The sequence below is a fragment of the Carcharhinus amblyrhynchos genome, chromosome 6, assembly GCF_965287045.1.
Source record: "Carcharhinus amblyrhynchos chromosome 6, sCarAmb.v2.hapA, whole genome shotgun sequence".
In the NCBI taxonomy this organism is placed as follows: domain Eukaryota; kingdom Metazoa; phylum Chordata; class Chondrichthyes; order Carcharhiniformes; family Carcharhinidae; genus Carcharhinus; species Carcharhinus amblyrhynchos.
The window spans coordinates 122696479-122716618 of record NC_137329.1 but is presented as its reverse complement, the minus strand read 5'-3'; the positions used below and the strand labels follow the sequence as shown (position 1 = coordinate 122716618).

The 20140-nt window shown below is 42.7% G+C and overlaps 1 protein-coding gene across 1 annotated transcript in view; it reads left to right on the top strand.

Moving 5' to 3' along the window:
- Positions 1-20140, top strand: part of polr3b (polymerase (RNA) III (DNA directed) polypeptide B) — a 93282-nt gene that overhangs the window by 60102 nt on the left and 13040 nt on the right. The window contains exons 18-24 of the mRNA XM_080191366.1: positions 3555-3653; positions 5764-5891; positions 9221-9430; positions 9879-10037; positions 12386-12503; positions 13119-13261; positions 18823-18926. Coding sequence (XP_080047492.1) covers positions 3555-3653; positions 5764-5891; positions 9221-9430; positions 9879-10037; positions 12386-12503; positions 13119-13261; positions 18823-18926 — 961 coding nt within the window. The remainder of the gene's footprint in view (positions 1-3554; positions 3654-5763; positions 5892-9220; positions 9431-9878; positions 10038-12385; positions 12504-13118; positions 13262-18822; positions 18927-20140) is intronic.

The window sequence follows — 20140 nt, the reverse complement described above, 5'->3', positions numbered from 1 at the left end:
TGTGAACATGGTTTTAAAATAAGAAGTCTTTTATTTAAATTGGAGACAAGAAAAATGTTTTTCTCTGAAGATCATTAGTCTGTTGAATTCTCTTCATAATGTGGAGATGCCGTGTTGGACTGGAGTAAACACAGTAAGAAGTCTCACAACATTAGGTTAAAGTCCAACAGTTTTATTTGGTAGCAAAAGCCACCAGCTTTCGAAGCGCTGCTCCCTCATCAGGTGAGTGGGATTTCAATTCACAAACAGGGCATATAAAGACATAAAGTCAATTTACAAAATAATGGTTGGAATGCGAGTCTTTACAGTTAATCAAGTCTTATAGGTACAGACAATGTGAGTGGAGAGAGGGTTAAGCACAGGTTAAAGAGATGTGTATTGTCTCCAGCCAGGACAGTTAGTGAGAATTTGCAAGCCCAGGCAAGTCATGGGGGTTACAGATAGCGTGACATAAACCCAAGATCCCAGTTGAGGCCGTCATCGTGCGAAACTTGGCTATCAGTCTCTGCTCAGCGACTCTGCGCTGTTGTGTGTTGTGAAGGCAGCGTTAGAGAACGCTTATCCACAGATTACTGGCTGAATGCCCGTGACCGCTGAAGTGTTCCCCAACAGGAAGAGAACACTTCTGCCTGGTGATTGTCGAGCGTTGTTCGCTCATCTGTTGTAGCGTCTGCATGATCTCCCCAGTGTACCTTTCCTGAAGCATATTATCCTGGCTTTAAAGCATGATTTGTGGTTTGTAAATTAGAATTGCTTTCCAAGTAGAGCTCCTCTATTTTTGAATTTGTTCATACCATGTACACACTCAGTTTTTGTTTTTAAGCAGAACACAGTGTAGAGATTTGGATTCTGTACTAACCCCAGAGTATGAAAATTCTTGACAATGAGTAACCATGATGGCAGAAAGCACGATCACTAATTTAGAATGCAAACTAGGAGGATTAATGGATGATAAAGATTGATACTGATGCCATTAATCAGTTCACATGCCTGGCACAGTGCATAAGTTCAACATGTCAGTGTGCCTTTCCTGTGGATCTCAGGACTTCTGGGATCATGGTTCTGTGAACCTGGTCACAACATCCTTCAAGATTTTAGCTTAACCGACCTGACTATAACATGCATACAGATCCCTTTGCAGACCATAACTCTCAACTTCCCAGTCTACCTTAACTGCTGAATCTTACAGTCCACCTTAACTTCTGAAGCTACACACTTCACAGCTGCCTGTTGAGTACTTTCTCTGTCTTTCCCTCGTGCTCCCTCGCTCTCGCACCCTCCCCCTCCCCCCCAATAGCTTATAAGTTTTCTGTTCACTCTCTTAAATCAATTACTTTAGCCCTGGCAATCCTGTCTTTTACTAGAACGAGTGATCCCTAACACTGGGTTCTTATGGCAACCCCTGAGTTCATGACAAATACCCATTGACTGGAGATGTCCTACACGAATGCTAACTTCTTAGCAAGTGCCCTGCTCCTTGCTCTGCAGATAAATGCATCCCAGAGTGTATCCTGTGACGGACACTCACCCTGTAAGTACAAAGACCTCAGTGATGTGCCCCAATTTTTATACATTTTATTGAGGTAGCTTTGTAACATTTAATCCAAGTATGTGCATTGGATCAACACAACTAATGACTTCTAATCCAATATTTGCAAATCTTGACCGATGGAAAGAGTACTCCTTGGCGCTCCCACAATAGTTTTACCTTAATTTATATCTCTTAACCCCAGGTCTTTGGAACATCTGGTCTTCAGACCAGTTTCCAGCCAATCGGTTTTGCGACCTTGGCTTCCCTTCTAAGCTATAACTTATATATTTTGACCATTGTCCCTGGAAGGAACATTGATTCTTCATGCCACCTTCCTGGCCAATCGGCGTTGTAGTTTACTGTTGAGCTGGACTCACTGGAGCCCAAGTGTGTCCTAACTATAACACCAAGTGTTCTTAAAGCTATATCACAGTATTTGGTACTGAAAGACATGGCAACTTTAAGACTTCTCATCAACATACCCCAAAATTCACAAGTTAACCTAGTACAAACAAATTAAAGTTTTCACCAATAAATTTGATAATTTAAATTTAAGCTTTGACAAAGATAATTGTCAAAGATAAGTTAAGCTTTATTTACTCAAATGAGTCAATGAGGTGTTTAACATGCCCTCCCACTGCCGATTGACAACTTTTTAAGCATGGCTTGAGTCCATTGATGCTGATTCAATCAGAATTGAAGAGGGAATTAAATGGTCATTTTAAGGAAATATCTGTTCAACATGGAGATTAAAAAAATCCCCAACTGTAATAAAATACAAAATGCTGGAAATATACTGAAGGCCAGGAAGCATCAGAGTATTTCCAGCATTTTGTGGAGAAAGAATCATAGAATTCCTACAGTGCAGAAGGAGGCCACTTAGTCCATCGAATTCATAATGACCAGCATCCCACCCAGGCCCTATTCCTGTACTCCTCATTTACCCTGCTAATCCCCGTGACACTAGGATCAATTTGGCATGGCCAGTCAACCTAACCCGCACATCTTTGGATTGTGGGAGGAAACCAGAGCACCCAGAAGAAACCCGTGCAGACACAGGGAGAATGTGCAAACTCTACAGAAACAGTGACCCAAAGTCAGAATTGAACACGTGTCCCTGGCACTGTGAGGCAGTAGTGCTAACCACTGTGCCACCATGCTGCCTTTAATGATTCAGGTCGATGACCATTCAGCAGAAGTGGAAGAAGTTAGAGATGTAACAGGTGGGTCAACCCACAGCACAGGGACCGCAGCAGTTCAAGAAGGTGGCTCACCACCACTACCTTAAGGGCAACTAGGGATGGGCAATAAATGTTGCCCAGCCAGCGATGCCCATGTCCCACAAATGATTTTAAAAAATGGTTTTAAGCAAACACAGGCAGTCCTCAACTTTGCTATGCCTGAGTTACAACAAATGGCACTTGCAACATGCATAAACTTGCGCCATGTTTTGGCTTTACAAAGCCAGTTTCAATGTTACAATGTCCTGAGCCACCTATCTTTTATATTTTTGGGTTGCTGATTTCGAATGAACCCACTGAAGCAGAGAAACCTCTGATTCGCTGATAGAATGTAGTACAGAGGTATGGGAACAGAGACAGACAGGGTGATAGATGGACTGGGAGAGGCACTGCTGTCTGTCTTGGTTTTATGTGCCTAGTTTAGACAGACACTCAACGCCGAGAAAATGAGAGCATAGTAAATAGGCTCATCTCCTAGCATATCCGTGTGACTTAATCTCCTGAAGTGATTCGCTGACTGAAAAATAGCTTCAGACAAGTGGCTCAGCACCACCTGGGACTGCCAGACAAACTCAAAAAACTCAAAGGAAATAACATTAACATGTTCACAAACCAATCACCCATTTTTAACTTGTACTTATGGGGAAATCAGTTATATGGGACATATAAAGGAACAAAACCTGTCTCGAGAGGGGGTGTAAATACTTTGGGTAGTCAATATCTGCATATCTTGCTTCCGTATCAGTGCAATAGTTAGTTTAATTTTTATGCTTTGTCTGCAGGTCCTTTGAAGATTTCTTGCACGAGGGGTTAGTGGAGTACCTCGATGTCAATGAAGAAAATGATTGCTATATTGCACTTTATGAGCATATGATCAAAAAGTAAGTTCAGAGACTGCTGCACTTGATGTAACTGCAGGAGTGAGTTTACACCAAAACATTCATTTCCAAGTATAATGGGTCAATTCTACAAAAAAAAATTTTAAATCCATACCTTGCATGCAAAATGCTTGGAACACACAAAGGAGGAAGTCATTCAGACCTTTCAGCCTGTTTCTCTGTCCTATTAGATGACTGATCTGTACCTCATTTCCCATTTGCCTGTCCCTATTCCTTGATATCCCAACCCAGTAAATTTCTATCCATCCAAGTCTTGAAATTCCAAATTACCCCAGAATCCAAAGCCAATTGTGGGGCAGAGTTCCACATTTCCGTGAACAGTGCTCCTTATTCCACCCCTCAGTGGCCTAGCCCTGATTTTAAGATTGTGCCCCCTTGTGGGGAGGCCATGGCCTGGTGGTATTATTGTTAGACTATTAACCATAGAAGCTCAGCTAATGTTCAGGGGACCCGAGTTCAAATCCCATCATGGCAGAAGGTGGAATTTGAATTCAATAAAAATATCTGGAATTAAGAATCTACTGATGACCACGAAACCATCATTGATTGTTGTAAAAACCCATCTGGTTCACTGTTGTCCTTTAGGGAAGGAAATCTGCCGTCCTTACCTGGTCTGGCCTACATGTGATTCCAGAGCCACAGCAATGAGGCTGACTCTCAACTGCCTCCCAAGGGCAGCTAGGGATGGACAATAAATGCTGTCCAGCCAATGATGCCCATGCCCTACAAATAAATAAAAAAAAATTGAACTTCTAGCATCAAAAATACCTTGTTTGGATCACCCCTTTGACCTTCTAAACTGAAAGAAAGTCAACTTATTGCAACCTGCCTTCACAATTTAACATTTGTAACCCGGAATCATTCTGACATGAGATGAGTATACTCTTCCTGAAGTGCGGTGCCCAGAGCTGTGCACGTTTACTTCAGATGGGGCCTGACCAGGGCTCCTGGCAGCCCGTTTCCTTATAAGAACAAAGAACAACCCAGCACGGGAAACAGGCCCTTCGGCCCAACGAGCCCGCGCCGCCGCATCACCCTACACCTACTCTACCCTGCATGTCTACGAATGGAACCCTACTCAGTCAGATTCAGGGAAGAAATAGTGTCAATTTGGTAAAAACCAAATTATTGTCATCAGGGCTCCATCTGTGTCGCTGTTACCAAATTCTCCCAACCACCCTCTCTTACGTTGGTTGTCATGTCTCTGGCAAGGTCATTCTTGGGGCGATGCACGAGAGGTCCACACGGAAGGATCTGGAAACTGTCTGTCGGCCGGGAAAGCAGAGCTGTGTTGCGTACAGTTGCATTTGTGATTTAGTCCTGAGGCTTAATCTGCGTCATGTGCAAGTTGATCTGACATCAAATCCATCCATTCACCTGCTCTGTGCTTTAATATGGATATTATTAATGCATTGTAGAGCTGTAATTTTACATTGGAATACTCACTTACTTAAGAAACACATTAAGAGATTTTTTTTTCATGTTAAAGCCACTTTATCAATACCAGCTATCCCTGGGACCTTACCACACAGTTGGAGGCCCACCATGCCTAGTTAGCTCATTAGTCAAGCTGCCTAATTAGTTAGTCCCACACTTCCCTCTTTCCCCGTAGTCCTGCAATGGTTTCCCCTTCAAATATTTCAGAAAAGAATTGGAGAAATTACTGTTAAAATCTTCCTCAAATTTCCTTCTCAGACAGTGCATCCAAGCTGTCTAAAATGACATTCTCATCTCACCTCTGGTTCTTTAGTCAATGATTTTAAATCTGTCTCTTCTGCTTATCAACCTACCTATCATTAGAAAAAAACCTGTTTCTTATTTACTCTGTGAAACCCCTCATTTTATGAACTATTAAAACTTCCCTGAGCCACCTCCGTTCTGAGCAAAACTGTCTGATGAAAATACTGCTCTTAATACACTTGCTCCCCATTCTAGACTTTACTTTTTCTTCTCATAATTATTCTAATGAATGCACTAGAAAATTTCTAAATATTATACATTACTGCTGGACCTCTGATGTATTAGAGATTGTTCTGTATGCTGTTTTTCTGGTTAAAATGTCAGAAATTAACTCTGTTGCTCATTATTACAGACCTACTACCCACTTGGAGATTGAACCGTTTACACTCCTTGGTGTGTGTGCAGGGCTTATTCCCTATCCTCACCACAATCAGTCTCCGAGGAACACCTACCAGTGCGCCATGGGAAAACAAGCCATGGGTAAGAGCTGCTCACCTTATGAGAAATCCCTGCAGTTCTTTCTTAAACAGGGCGACAGAGAAACTCTGAATTACATTCCAATGTGACCAGCACATTCAGCTTGTCTCACCATTTGGCTGCAATCTATTCAAATTTACCATTTATCAAAGAGCTCAGCTCAGAAGAAAATTAAGTTATAGTGGGGAAGAAAGGCTCGGAAACAGGAGAAGGTGAAAGGGGGAATGTAGTAGAGGTTTGCCAAGATCAGCTTTTGAGAAGGGGGAAAGTACGGGTTTGTTCACACCACTTGGTTAATGGGATACAACAAAACAGGCTGCAAATCATTATTGGCTGAAATGAAGGGGGTGATTGGGGTAATTTCTGCACACAGAGCTGGTTTTGCAAACAATAAACACATTATCATAAGAAACTAGAGATATGGAGGCTGCAGCTTTGTCTTAAAAGGAAATTTGATTTGATTTGAAAGGAAGATTGTAAAAGGATGGGGGGGGTAGAAAAGGCAGGAAAATAGGATTTGGAAAGGTCCAGTTTCACTGGATGGCTGAATGGCCATCTTTCCCCAGCGTAAATTCGATAAATCTGTGTTATATTGTGGAAGACAAGTTTATTTCTCTCTGTACCAATCGTGATTCTGAGCGTTTGTTTCTTTGAGCGTTGTTTCTGTTACTGTTCTTTTCTGGGAGTGGGTCAGTGGTGCGAGACCAGCACTAAAGGTTTCTCCTAATTGCTTTCTGTGTTTGTACCCCGTTTGACATCATTTTCAAAGTGAACAGTTTGTTGCCACACACAGTTAAGTAGGATCAGTGCATACAGAACAGCAGATCGATATATATGCAGAGTCCCATTGTTGGTTTTGTGTGTGAAGCTTTTTGTGTTTTTGTTTTGGAGTGTCATTTGCAATTCATTGTCTGTTTTTTCTCCTCTCTGTGGCTGGTGTATTCAGCTGCCCAGACCCTGAGCTTGTACAATCAGCTCCCTGGATACCGTGCCCTGTCGTCACTTCTGACGTTAGCGAGCGGGGCGACTTGTCGAAACCTGGGTGTAAATGTTGAGCAGGTTGAATGCACAGCTATGATTAATGGCACCGTCACCACAATGTGCAGCCTTTGTGGAAAAAGAAGTTACGTTTAACTGGAACTGTGTTGACTATTGGCTGAACTAATGCACCGCACGATAAGATTTCCTCAACGATAGGAGAGAGAAGGGACTTCAGTTATGTGGAGACTGGACCAGAGAAGGTTAAGGGGAGATTTAATAAAGATCCTCAAAATTTCATGAGGTTTTTATGGAATAAATAGGGAGAGATAGGGGCAGCACGGTGCTGTCTCACAGTGCTAGGGACCCGGGTTCAATTCCAGTCTCGGCTGACTGTCTATGTGAAGTTTGCATATTCTCCCTGTGGGTTTCCTCCGGGTGCTCTGGTTCTCTGGTTTCCTCCCACACTCCAAAGATGTGCAGGTTAGGTTGATTGGCCATGCTAAAATTGACCTAGTGTCAGGGGGATTAGCAGGGTAAATATGTAGGGTAACATGGGATTGTGGTTGGTACAGACTTAATGGGTCGAATGGCCACCTTCTGCACTGCAGAGATTCTATAATTTAAAAGTTTTTTGCTTTTATCCTATCATGGGATGTGGGTGTCATTGCAAGGCCAGCATTTGTTGCCCATTCCTAATTGCCCTTAAACTAGGTGTCGCGCTCAGCCATTTCAGAGGGCAGTTGAGTCAGCCACATTACTGTGGATCTGGAGTTGCGTGTAGGCCAGACTAGATAAGGATGGCAGATTTCCTTCCCTAAAGGACTAGACTGAACCAGATGGGTTTTCACAACAATTGACAACGTCTTCAAGCGCTGTTAAGGAGATTAGCTTTATATTTCAGATTTATTAATTGAATTTATATTTCCCACCATGGTGGGATTTGAACCTGTGTTCCCGGAGTGTTAGCCCCAGCCTCTGGATTACTAGTCTGGTGACATTACCACTGTACATCTCCTGGAAACTGGCAAAAGAATCAAAACGAAGATAAGAATTTGTTTTACACAGCAGGTTGTTACAATCTTTGGAATGCATTGTCTGACAGGGGAGTGGGAGCAAGATGATTCAGTAATAACTTTTAACAAGGAATTGGATATATTCTTAAAGGAAAATAATGCAGCGTAATGGGGAAGGGAGAAAACCCTATAAACATTTCCTCTTAAATGCAGTAAAATGTACTCTAATTGGTCACTTTAACGTAAGGTACTAACATGAAAAAGCAACTATAACTTCAGTTTATAGATTTGTGTTTTGAGATGTTCTTCATTGTGAGTTTTGAAGAGGAATTCTGCACTGACCCAAGTTCCGCAGAAACTGCTGATGGTTATTATTTCTTTCGCTGCTGTTATAAATTTCGCATTTTGTTTGGGATCGAGGTGCATTCACAATACCTTCCTCATGGCAGGTTTCAGAAGTTGTGTACCGATCGGACCCCATCGAGAGCCAAAGTGGAGGATTTGTTCAGAGTTTTGTAAAAATATTGAAAGGGCTCCCCAATTCTTCAGAAACCCCCATGCCTGCCTCAGTGGGTTAGTTTTGGAAATAAATCATAAAGTCGTGGGGAGAATGAAACTGTTACATTTAACACATTTGTCCCTAAACTTGCCTACCGAGGTGCAAATTTACTAAGTAGCAATTTTCCAATATCCTGATCAACTATTTTCTTTTAAATGTATTTATTCGTGATACAAGTAGACTTGTGAATAAATACATCAACACTTCAATGAAATTACTGTGAAAATCACCTCGTCACTACACTCTGGTGCCTGTTCGGGTACACTGAGGAGAATTTAGCATGGCCAATGCACTAACCCGCACGTCTTTCGGACTCCGGGAGAAAACCGGAGCACCCAGAGGAAACCTACGTAGACACGGGGAGAGTGTGCAAACTCCAGACAGACCGACAGTGACCCGAGGCCAGAATTGAGCCTGGGTTCCTGGTGCTATGAGGCAGCAGTGCTAACCACTGTGCCGCCCTGAACATTTAACACCAGAAGGTGACAACAAGTGGATAATTTCAGCTATTGTACTCCGAGTGCAGGTGATTCTAAAGACAAATCTATGAACTCAGCTAATATAACTGAGAAAACACTGAAACCCCTGGTAAAAATTATTGAATTAAATCTAACCGAGGAAAGATAAGCTTTTATTTGTCCCTGATTTGGATTAGGACTTTGCTTTTTTTTTCCTCATTCTGATTTGATTTATCTGGGAATGAGATCACCAAAGGGTGTTGGTGTAGAATGGTTTGTAGGAACACACACTGGTAATATTTTATTCATGTGTCCCTGCAGGTACAATAGGCTACAACCAGCGTAATCGCATTGACACCCTCATGTACCTGCTTGCCTATCCTCAGAAACCCATGGTGAAGACTAAATCCATCGAACTGATAGATTTTGAAAAGCTACCTGCGGGGCAGAATGCCACAGTTGCTGTGATGAGCTACAGCGGTTATGATATCGAAGATGCTCTTGTCCTAAATAAAGCTTCTTTAGACAGAGGTATTTGAATCCTTATCTTACCCACAGAGCGCGCATGTACAGGACTTGCAGGTAAAGTTGCCATAGTCCCAAATAACCTGAGGGTCACCACACCTCGGGGCCTTCACAAATAACCTCGGCTGGTTCAGGAATTGAACCCACGCTGTTGGCGTTGCCCTGCATTTACAAACGAGACATCCAGCTAACTGAGCTAATAGGAATTTTTAAAGCTGACGCTTTATTCTATGGACCGTCTGCCGTTGCCGACCTGGCCCCGCTCGTGCTCTCCGCCCGCTGTGTCTGTCCCCATCCGCACTACCCGCCCAGCCCACCCACACTTTTATTTCTCAGTCTGTTAGTGCCACAGGAACAAACTCCCGAGGGAATTTTGGTGTCCGTGAGAGTTTTAGGCGCTGACTAACTGTGGGGTGATTGATTCTAATAATTGTTGCGTTTATCTTTCCCCGAGGTTTTGGCAGGTGCCTGGTGTATAAGAACTCAAAATGTACGCTTAAACGTTACACCAATCAAACCTTTGATAAGGTCATGGGTCCGATGCTCGATGCAGCTACACGGAAGCCAATTTGGAGGCATGAAATTTTAGATGCGGATGGCATTTGCTCACCAGGTAAGGAAGGATGAGACGTGCTGGGGAACTTGAACAAACTGTAGCTTTCTAAAAGCACGGTGGATGGCCAGGGAGGGGTGGAGGGTGGGGCTGGTGGCTGCAATGTTTAGAGCAAGTGGAATTGGAGGTGAATATACCGGTGTGGATCAAACAGAATAGGAATAAATGGGTCATTCTCAGGTTGACAGGCTGTGACAAGTGGAAACTACAGGGATCAGTGCTTGGGGGCCCAGCTATTCATAATCTCCATCAGTGATTTGGATGTGGGACCAAATGTAATATTTCCAAGTTTGCTGATGGCACAGAATTTAATGGGAATATGTCATAAAGTTTTACAGCACAGAAAGAGGCCCTTTGGCCCATCATGTGTGGTGTACTGGCCTTCATTAATCGAGGGATTGAGTTTAGGAGTCGGGAGGTAATGCTGCAACTTTATAAGACCCTTGTCAGATCCCACTTGGAGTACTGTGCGCAGCTCTGGTCACCTCACTATAGGAAGGACGTGGAAGCTATTGAAAGGGTGCAGAGGAGATTTACAAGGATGTTGCCTGGATTGGGAGGCATGCCTTATGAAGATAGGTTGAGGGAGCTGGGACTCTTCTCCCTGGAGAGACGAAGGTTGAGAGGCGACCTGATAGAGGTTTATAAGATGTTGAGAGGAATAGATAGGGTGGATTCTCGGAGGCTATTTCCCAGGGCTGAAATGGGCGCTACGAGAGGACACAGATTTAAGGTGCAGGGAAGCAAGTAGAGAGGAGATGTTAGGGGTAAATTTTTCACTGAGGGTGGTGAATGAATGGAATCGGCTGCCGTCGGCGGTGGTGGAGGCGAACTCACTGGGGTCTTTTAAAAGACTTCTGGATGCGTATATGGGATCTAATGGGATTGGGGGTTATAGATAGGTCTATGGCTTAGTAGGTATAGAAGTGATCGGCGCAACTAGTGGGCCGAAGGGCCTGTTTGTGCTGTAGTGTTCTATGTTCATGCTAGCCACCAAGCACCTATTTGTTTGAACTCCATTTTCCAGCGCTTATATGCTGTGGTGTTTCAAGTGCTCATTTAAATACTACTAAAATGTTGTAGGGTTCCTGCCTGTACCACCTTGGAATACTGTGTTCTGTTTTAGTCACCCTATTATACAAAGGATATTATTAAACTAGAAAGAATGCAGAAGGGATTTACTGGGATGTTACCGGGACTTGACAGTTTGAGTTATAAGGACTTCTTTCTCTGGAGCATAGAAGGCTGAGTGGTGATCTTATAGAGGTCTATGAAATAATGACGGGCACAGATCAGTTAGATAGTCAATATTTTTTCCCAAAGGTAGGGGAGTCTAAAACTAGCAGGCATAGGTTTAAGGTGAGAGGGGAGAGATACAAAAGTGTCCAGAGGGGCAATTTTTTCACACAGAGGATGGTGAGTGTCTGGAACAAGCTGCTAGAGGTAGAATTCGAGGCGGGTACAGTTTTGTCTTCTATAAAGCATTTAGACAGTTACATGGGTAAGATGGGTATAGAGGGATATGGGCCAAATGCAGGCAGTTGGGAGTAGCTTAGAGGCTTAAAAAAAAGGGCAGCATGGACAAGTTGGGCAGAACGGCCTGTTTCCATGCTGTAAACCTCTGACTGTCTGTCTGGAGTTTACATGTTCTCCCTGCGTCTGCATGGGTTTCATCCAGGTGCTCCAGTTTCTTCCCGCACTCAAAAGATTTTTTTTTAAAGTTTATTCATTGGTCACAAGAAGGCTTACATTAACACTACAATGTAGTTACTGTGAAAATCCCCTAGTCGCCACGTTCTGGCGCCTGTTTGGGTACACCGAGGGAGAATTTAGCATGGCCAATGCAACTAACCAACATGTCTTTTGGACTATGGGAGGAAACCAGAGCACCTGGAAGAAACCCACACAGACACGGGAGAACATGCAAACTCCGCACAGTGACCCAAGCGGGAATCAAACCCAGGTCCCTGTTGGCGTGAGGCAGCAGTGCTAAACACTGTACCACCATGCCGCCCATATGCCAAAATGTGCTGGTTAGGTGCATTGGCCATGCTAAATTCTCCCTCAGTGAAACCAAACAGGCTCCGGAGTGTGGCGACTAGCAGAATTTCACAGTAACTTCATTGCTGTGTTAGTGTAGGCCTACTTGTGACACGAATAAATAAACTTAGTGTTAAATTAAAACATGCAGCTTATCCTTTTCTGTTGATTAGAATAAGTCTTACTGATGTCAATTGCAATGGATCACTCAGTAAGTGGGATTTGTAGAAGGGTTTCATTCTTATCCCATAGTACAGTGTGAGCTCCTGACTAGAAACCATTTCCACTTTGCTTTTCTTTTTGGTTAGGTGAGAAAGTGGAAAACAGACAAGTGCTGGTGAACAAATCGATGCCGACGGTCACACAGACCCCACTAGAGGGAACCGCGCAATCTCAGCAGCCACAGTTCCGTGACGTTCCAATCACGTAGGTTTAAACACAGACCTCGGTCGTGTCTGGAAGTGTGCCTCGGGGAAGAAAAGGGATGTTGATTGATTGAATCCATGATGGAAAATTCTTACGTTAAAGAGAAAAGAAAATACTACATTTATATAGCACTTTTCACATCCTTGGGGGTGGCGCAGTGTGCTTCACAGCCAATGAATCCTGCATATCTGATGGCAGCAGATACGGTAGTGGCAATTCAGGGGTAATTAGATGAATATATGAATAGGATGGGAATGGAAGGATACGGACTCTAAGTATACAGTTTTAGTTTAGGCAAGCATCATGATTGGTGCAGGCTTGGAGGGCCAAAGGGCCTGTTCCTGTGCTGTACTTTTCTTTGTTCTACGTGTTGAGTAGTGTTACTCCCCTGTTCCTCCTGCTGTCCTGTCTCCAATCCTGTTGAGAGTGAGAGTAATCTATTTCCTCACTCTCAACCTCTTTTGCTTTTGGCTGCTTAACACTTTGGGATAAATGAAATTCTTTCATGTGATTGCATATCATGCTGGACAGTATATAGTGGAGTTGACTAACCATCCTGGAATGGTTCAGATTTAGCTCAGATTGCTAACATCATCAATGTTGCTTCTGTAACAGCTACAAAGGAGCAACAGATTCTTACATCGAGAAGGTGATGATCTCATCAAACTCAGAAGATGCATTCTTAATTAAAATTCTGCTGAGACAGACGCGACGTCCTGAGATTGGTGATAAGTTCAGCAGCCGACATGGACAGAAAGGTATGGTGGTAAAATGTGGTGTGCGGTTCACGGTGTCCTTTACTCATTGTATACAACATAGATAAGTAACCACTTATAGAAAGACGGGCATTCAGAATAAAGAGATTTTTCTGTTGTGTAGAACTGTAGTCAATCCTCAGTTGGAGTAACTGTATCAGTTGTAGTTGTCACATCTCAGAATATTAACCTTACAGGGGGTGCAACACAGCTTCTCCAGAATGGTACCATGGCTCAAAGGACTAAATTAGGAGGACAGGTTGTGTTAATGTGGCTTAATAGAATTGTGGCTGATTTAGGGACCTGATAGGGTAGGTACAAAGGAATTGTTTCCTTTGGTGAAGGAATCCAGAACAAGATTTCACAACCTCAGAATTAGAGCCACTATCCTCTATGGCCATTGATTTTGAAGTCTGGTGAAATTTTCATTTAGGTTGCCAACCCTCCTGGAATATCCTGGTGTCTTACTGGAATCGGAATCAATCTCCCGGTGACCAAAGAAAGCATTCCAGGAGATTGGAATGCTGTTTTCGCAGTACAAATGTATCGTTGCAACTATTTCTGTTCCTGGGAAGTGTATCCCATGGACGCATCCTCCAACTCAGTTTGCAGCATGCTTGTGCACAGAAACACAGACTGTTCCCTTCTGAGTGTTCCCAGTCAGAAATCCATACTTTCTCCACTGAATCCCAGTTACAGATGTCTGTGTATACAGGACCACTGTGTGTGTCTAGATGGGTAGAAGCAGCAGATAGCTGGAAACTCCACCACATGGAGGTTCCCCTCCAAGTCACACAATGGCTACTCACCTCACTAAACAGATATAAACTATAATAACCAAAACTTTTACATGTTGTGCTTTTCCAATCCATGTTATTAATGGTGATATTGCTCATCATCCTGGCAACTTCTAATCTTCAGTTTTTATGTGATTCAGTTTTTTTTTAACTCCCTCTTGAAAACCTTTCATGTCTGCACACAAATAAACCTCTCTGAAGTAAGAGCTCATCCTGATTTGGAAATATATCGTCGTTCTTTTACTGTCACTGGATCAAAATCTTGGAATTCCCTCCCTAACTGCACTGTGGGTGTACCCACACCACATAAGCTGCAGCATTACAAGAATGCAGCTCACCGCCACCATCTCAAGAGGAAGGAGTGGGCAATAAATGTTGGCCCCGTGTCCTGTAAATGAATAAAAAAGTTACAGATCAAACTAGTTTTGATTGTGGCTATTTTAGATTTTGTGTAGAAAAAATCTTTGCTGCCTTTGATTTACTTTTCAGTGAGTTTTGACTTCAGAGAGGTTTATTTGTGTGCAGATGTGAAGGGCTTTCCAGAGGGAGTAAAAATATTGAATCACGTTAAAAAAAACAAGTAGCTGGGATGATGAGTGATATCAACATTAATAACCTGGATCAGAAAAGATAGGAACAGCATAGGGTGTAAATGTTTTGGTCATTATGGTTTATATCTGTTTGGTGAAGTGAGTAACCAATGTTTTCTCTACTTTTTGACTCTAGCAGACTGCAAATTCATTCTGTCCAGTAGATATTGAGACGTCAAACTTGTTTCTCAATCAAGTGGGTCGGTGACCTGCCAGTTTTGAGGAGCTGCCCCCTTGACTGTGCTGCTGGCTTTCCATGATGTCATGTCCACCGATATCTCCTGGAATGTGTCCAACCTGGGTTAGCAACCATCATTTCCATGGCTGAGGTTGCTAGATTTTTGTTGGGCAAAGTGTCAAAGGATACAAAGCGAAGGTGGCTAAGTGGATACACAGGATATACGGCACAGAAACGGGCTATTTGACCAAACTGGTCCCATGAACCTTAATTTTGTATAACCTCCTGTGTGGCACTGTGTTGAATACTTTTTTGAAAATCCAACATCCTACGTTCACGAGTTCCCCCTCAGCCATCTGGCACAGTGGTTAACACCACCGCCTCACAGCGCTGGGGATCCAGGTTCCATTCCTGCCTTTGTGACTGTCTGTGTGGAGTTTGCACATTCTCCCCATGTCTTTGTGGGTTTCCACTGGGTGCTCCGGTTTCCTCCCACAATCCAAAGATAAAATAAAATTTATTCATTAGTCTTAAGTAGGCTTTCATTAACACTACAATTAAGTTACTGTGAAAATCCCTAGTTGCCACATTCTAGCACCTTTTCAAGTACACTGAGGGAGAAGTTAGTACGACCAATGTACCTAACCAGCGCATCTTTTCGATTGTAGGAGGAAACCGGAGCATCCAGAGGAAACCCGTGCAGACACGTGGAGAACTTGTACAGGCTAGATGGATTGGCCATGCTAAATTATCTCTTAGTGTCCAAAATTGTGTAGGTTAGGGGGATTTGCCTTTTTCTAATCCATCCTTTTACTCTCTCCTCATCAATTTCTTGACCCTCCTTTTGCTGAGTTCTAAGATGCTCCCAATCCTCAAGCTTGCAATTATTTTTGGCACCATATAAGCTTCCCCCTTGATCTAATATTATTTGTAACTCTTCTCTGTTACCCAAGGTTGCTTGTTGGACCATCTTTTCTACAGGGTTATTGTGCCTTAGAGGAATCATAGAGGTTTACAGCATGGAAACAGGCCCTTCAGCCCAACTTGTCCATGCCACCCTTTTTTTAAAACTCCTAAGCTAATCCTAATTGCCCACAGTTGGCCCATATCCCTCTATGCCCATCGTACTCATGTAACAATCTAAAAGCGGAATGTACTGGTTTTTTTTGCAATGATGTATTACTTAAATTCTAGCCATTGCTTGTCAACTGCCATATCTTTTAATCTAATTTCCCAATCTATCCTACCAACTTGCCACTCAAACCTATGTAGTTTGATTTATTTTTATTTAATACCATAGTTTCAAGCTTAATTAAGTCACTCAAATGCAATATTGAATTCTATCATATTATGGTCACTCTTTCCCAGAAGCCCCATTACTACAGAGGTAATAATACACTGTTTGTTGCACAATTGCCCCTTTCCTAGTTTGCTCCTCGAGTATGACTATTCAGTAAACATTCCATGAACTCAAACGCTACCTATTCCTGTGAATTTTTTTCCCAGTCTATATGACAGTTGAAATCCCCCATGATTACTCTATTACCCTAATTACTTTGTGCTCTAACTTCCTGATTTATGACTGGCCTAATCCTTTCTCTTAATGGTGTTTTGAACTTTTAAATGTAGCTCAGTGTTAATTATTACCAAATTACTTGCTGCAGCATGAACCCGAAGAATTTGACATCAGAGGGTGATCAGAGTCATTCCCAGCTTAAGGTGTGGAAATAAATAAATCATCCTAAAGTGTTTTGTCCTGGGTGGTTTCTCCAGTTTAAAGTTGTACTTTTTAAATTAAGCATTCCTGCAATTTCCAGTAGGAACTTTTGACTTGCGCAATTTATTTTTCTTTTTTTAAAAAAAAGCCCCTTTTTAAACTCTCCTCGGTCATTGTGACATTGCTGTGAAATGTGAATGGCGCAAACAGCTATAAAATGTCCCGCAGTGCATGTGTTCAGATACAAGTACTGAACTGGTAACCTTGTGACCTCCCAATTAAGTATGCAAAACAGTTACATTACCATTTTATGGAACATAATTGCCTCCCACAAACACAATCTGGGAGTGAAACAGTAAATGCAAACTGTGTAGCAAAGAAGCCCTTAACCCATTCTCTCCATTCCCGGCTCCGAAAGGCGCTGCGCTAATTGTTTCGTAATAGCTACTCACGAGCATTTTAATCTTTCTGTATTAATTAGCATTCACTCTTGTTTGGTGCTTTATTTAGAGGGAAAATATAATCTGAAATGGTTTAAATAGAAGCCAGAGCACAACAAGATAGAGATCAAAACAGTCTGATTCTTGTAGCAATCCTGGCTTTACCTCCGTTTAGTTATAGTCTTGGTGGGTTTTTTTGGAATTTTTGATAAGATCACAAGCTGTGACTTGAGTCGTTCCCGAGTATTACTTTAAATATTTAATTTCCTGACTGTCCGCTGAAAATCATATTACTTTTTTAAAACGTTGTTGCAGGGATTGGTTTCTTTTCACACGAATGGTGGTGCATCTGAACCTTGAAGGCAATAAAATGGACTTGTGCAATTAAATTGGGGAAATGTTATTAAAATCCCTTGGATATGGGTTAGCCCTGTCAGCACTTTCACTGGATCACAATAGGTTAATTATTTACTTTAGTCACCAGTCTCTTCATCTAATGAAACCCACAGCTGTGTTGGATCTGTGCTTGGCTATGTGGATCCCATTGTTATGCAGCTCACCAAAGGCTCCATGCTGCCTCTGATGGAGCAGCCTCGCTTCTTTCTGTTTTCCTGCCTTTCTGTGTCAATTTCATGCATCTTTTATCATTCCCTTTCACACAAAACAAACAACACACACTGGGTTCTCTGTAGCCTTCGCAGTCGACATTTTCCACAGTCTATTCACAGTTGTGCTTACTTCACCAGACAAGAAGGATGCGTAAAAGTTTTCCCAAAGATGCTTATTCACCTGTTAAACCTGAAGTCAGAGTTGGCGAACTGGAGGGTTTTGTTTTTAACCCCCCCCCCCCAACTCCCTTTGGCTGGTGTTCATCGAGCGGCCTCACTAATCCACCCCCACCCTCCCCCTTACCCCAAAGCTCCCCCATCCATGGGAATTTACAATCACATGATTGGACCCTTAACCTTCCTGATCTGTTGCAGGTATTACCTGCAATACATTATCTCCCCTCCAGTTAAGCAAAGTTCTCTATTCTCTGGTAAAGTTCCCTATCTTAACTTGGCCAAGAATTCCCATCAGTGCTACGTTTAAATGACTGCACCTGTAGCCACGTCAATGATGTATTTGCTCAGATGCGAGGCAGCTCCTTGTATAGTGGAAAACCTCAATCCCCCCATTCCACACTGTCTTAAGATTAATTCTCAGGTTGTGGTTGTCATTGCGGAGACTGGTGCTTACTGGCATTGCTGATTTGTTTTCCTGTAACTCAGACATTTATTAGGAGTTAGCGACATTGATAAGGGACTGGAGTTGGGTATCATTTTTACTGATACCAGCTCTTAATTTCCATATTGTCTTAACTCATGAATTCAAAAGCTCAAACTGCCACGAGCTTATATTCTCTGGCTTTATTCCCAGCCCCTAGTCCAGTAACGTAACCATTTAACAATAAAATTAGCCTGTTTGGATCCAATGAATGTGCTGGCAGGGCTAACCATATACAAAGGATTTTAATTGTTGTCTATTAGGTGTGTAATACCTTTTTAAAACCTGATACGCTACAAACAGATGACACTCCACATCCGAGCAAAAATGTCCAAGCAAACAGTGCAGTTTGGAAGTCTATCTATGATAACCTAATCTTTGTGGCATATTGATGATTAGATAATGCATTTGTGAGTAATTGCAAAAAATACTGTAAGAACCTGCTGATAAATCTCTCTCTCTCTTTCTCTCTCTCTCTCTCTCTCTTTCTCTCTCTCCCTCTCTCTTTCTCTCTCTCTCTCTCTCTTTCTCTCTCTCTCTCTCTCTCTCTTTCTCTCTCTCTCTCTCTCGTGCTAGGTGTCTGTGGCCTGATTGTACCTCAAGAAGACATGCCATTCTGTGACAGTGGAATCTGTCCAGATATCATCATGAATCCTCACGGTTACCCCTCCCGCATGACAGTGAGTCTCTGATGTCTTATTCTGTGTAGCAGTGGTTTACTTGCAGGTGTGTTGGAACGCATGTAAACTGGTGATCTCGCTCAAGTTAATGGAATGGAGGCCAAATGTTTTTTTTCACTTAACTGGCAGAAAAACATGTTGGTAAAGGGATTCCCACATTTGTGCGGCATTTTCTGAAAGCTGGAACACCAAGGGGCCAGTTGTGCTGCTCGTTCAGCATCCATTCTGATGAATTCCACTTCATGCCAACACTAAGCTTGTAATTTAAATCTGGACTGGGGGTTCAGCTAGTCCTGGAGTGAGACTGCCTGGGGCCTGTATTATTGCAGTGCTCCAGTTCGACATTGTAAATCCAATATAGTGCCAACCCTGGTTTATAAAGCCCTGAGGGGTCAGTTAAAATTTTTGCACACGTTTTAAAGGTCCTTGATCCCAAGCTCATCACTTAGCGTTCTCACTGCACTCGAAATGTTTAATTTTGGTAGAGATCTGTAACCGTTGTGTATCCAGGCAGACAGAAGTTCACTCCTAAATGACAGAGCTAGAGGTTCCAGCCAGTCAAGAGTGAATAAGTGCAAAGAGGGCACTGCCCCATTTTAACCCAAACAGCAGCTGAGATCAACAGCTCCACAGGTAGACACACATTCAAAAGACTTGCAACTCTTTGTGTTTCATGTTTAATGTGATCTCCAGGAAGCACACTGAGGGTGCCCAGTTAGCCTTTAATTCAAAAACACCAATGCAAGGGTTTTCTCAGTGTTATGGAATTCTGTAATAAAAGCAAAATGCTGCAGATGCTGGAGATCTGAAATAAAGGCAGAATATGTTGGAAACAGGTCTGGCAGCATCTCTGGGGAGCGAGACACAAGGTGGGATTCTACAGCGGTTCACACCCTGCTGCCACTGCCAGAGAGGATAGGGAATTTGGCGCTTAGCCAAATCTTCATTCACTGCAGCGGGACAGGAAAATCCCACTGGCGTGAACGGCCAGAGAATCCCGCCCAGGATTAACATTTCGAGCCCAGTGTGTTTCTGTGAAGCTGGACTACCGAAGAAGAGTCATATTAGACACAGAATGTTAACTCTGTTTCTCTGACCACAACTGCTCCCAGATCTTCTGAGGTTTTCCAGCATTTTCTGTTTTTATTTATGGGATTCTGGAATTTTCTTTTCCAGAAACTTGTTGATGTTGGGGGTCAATTGGGACTTTCAAG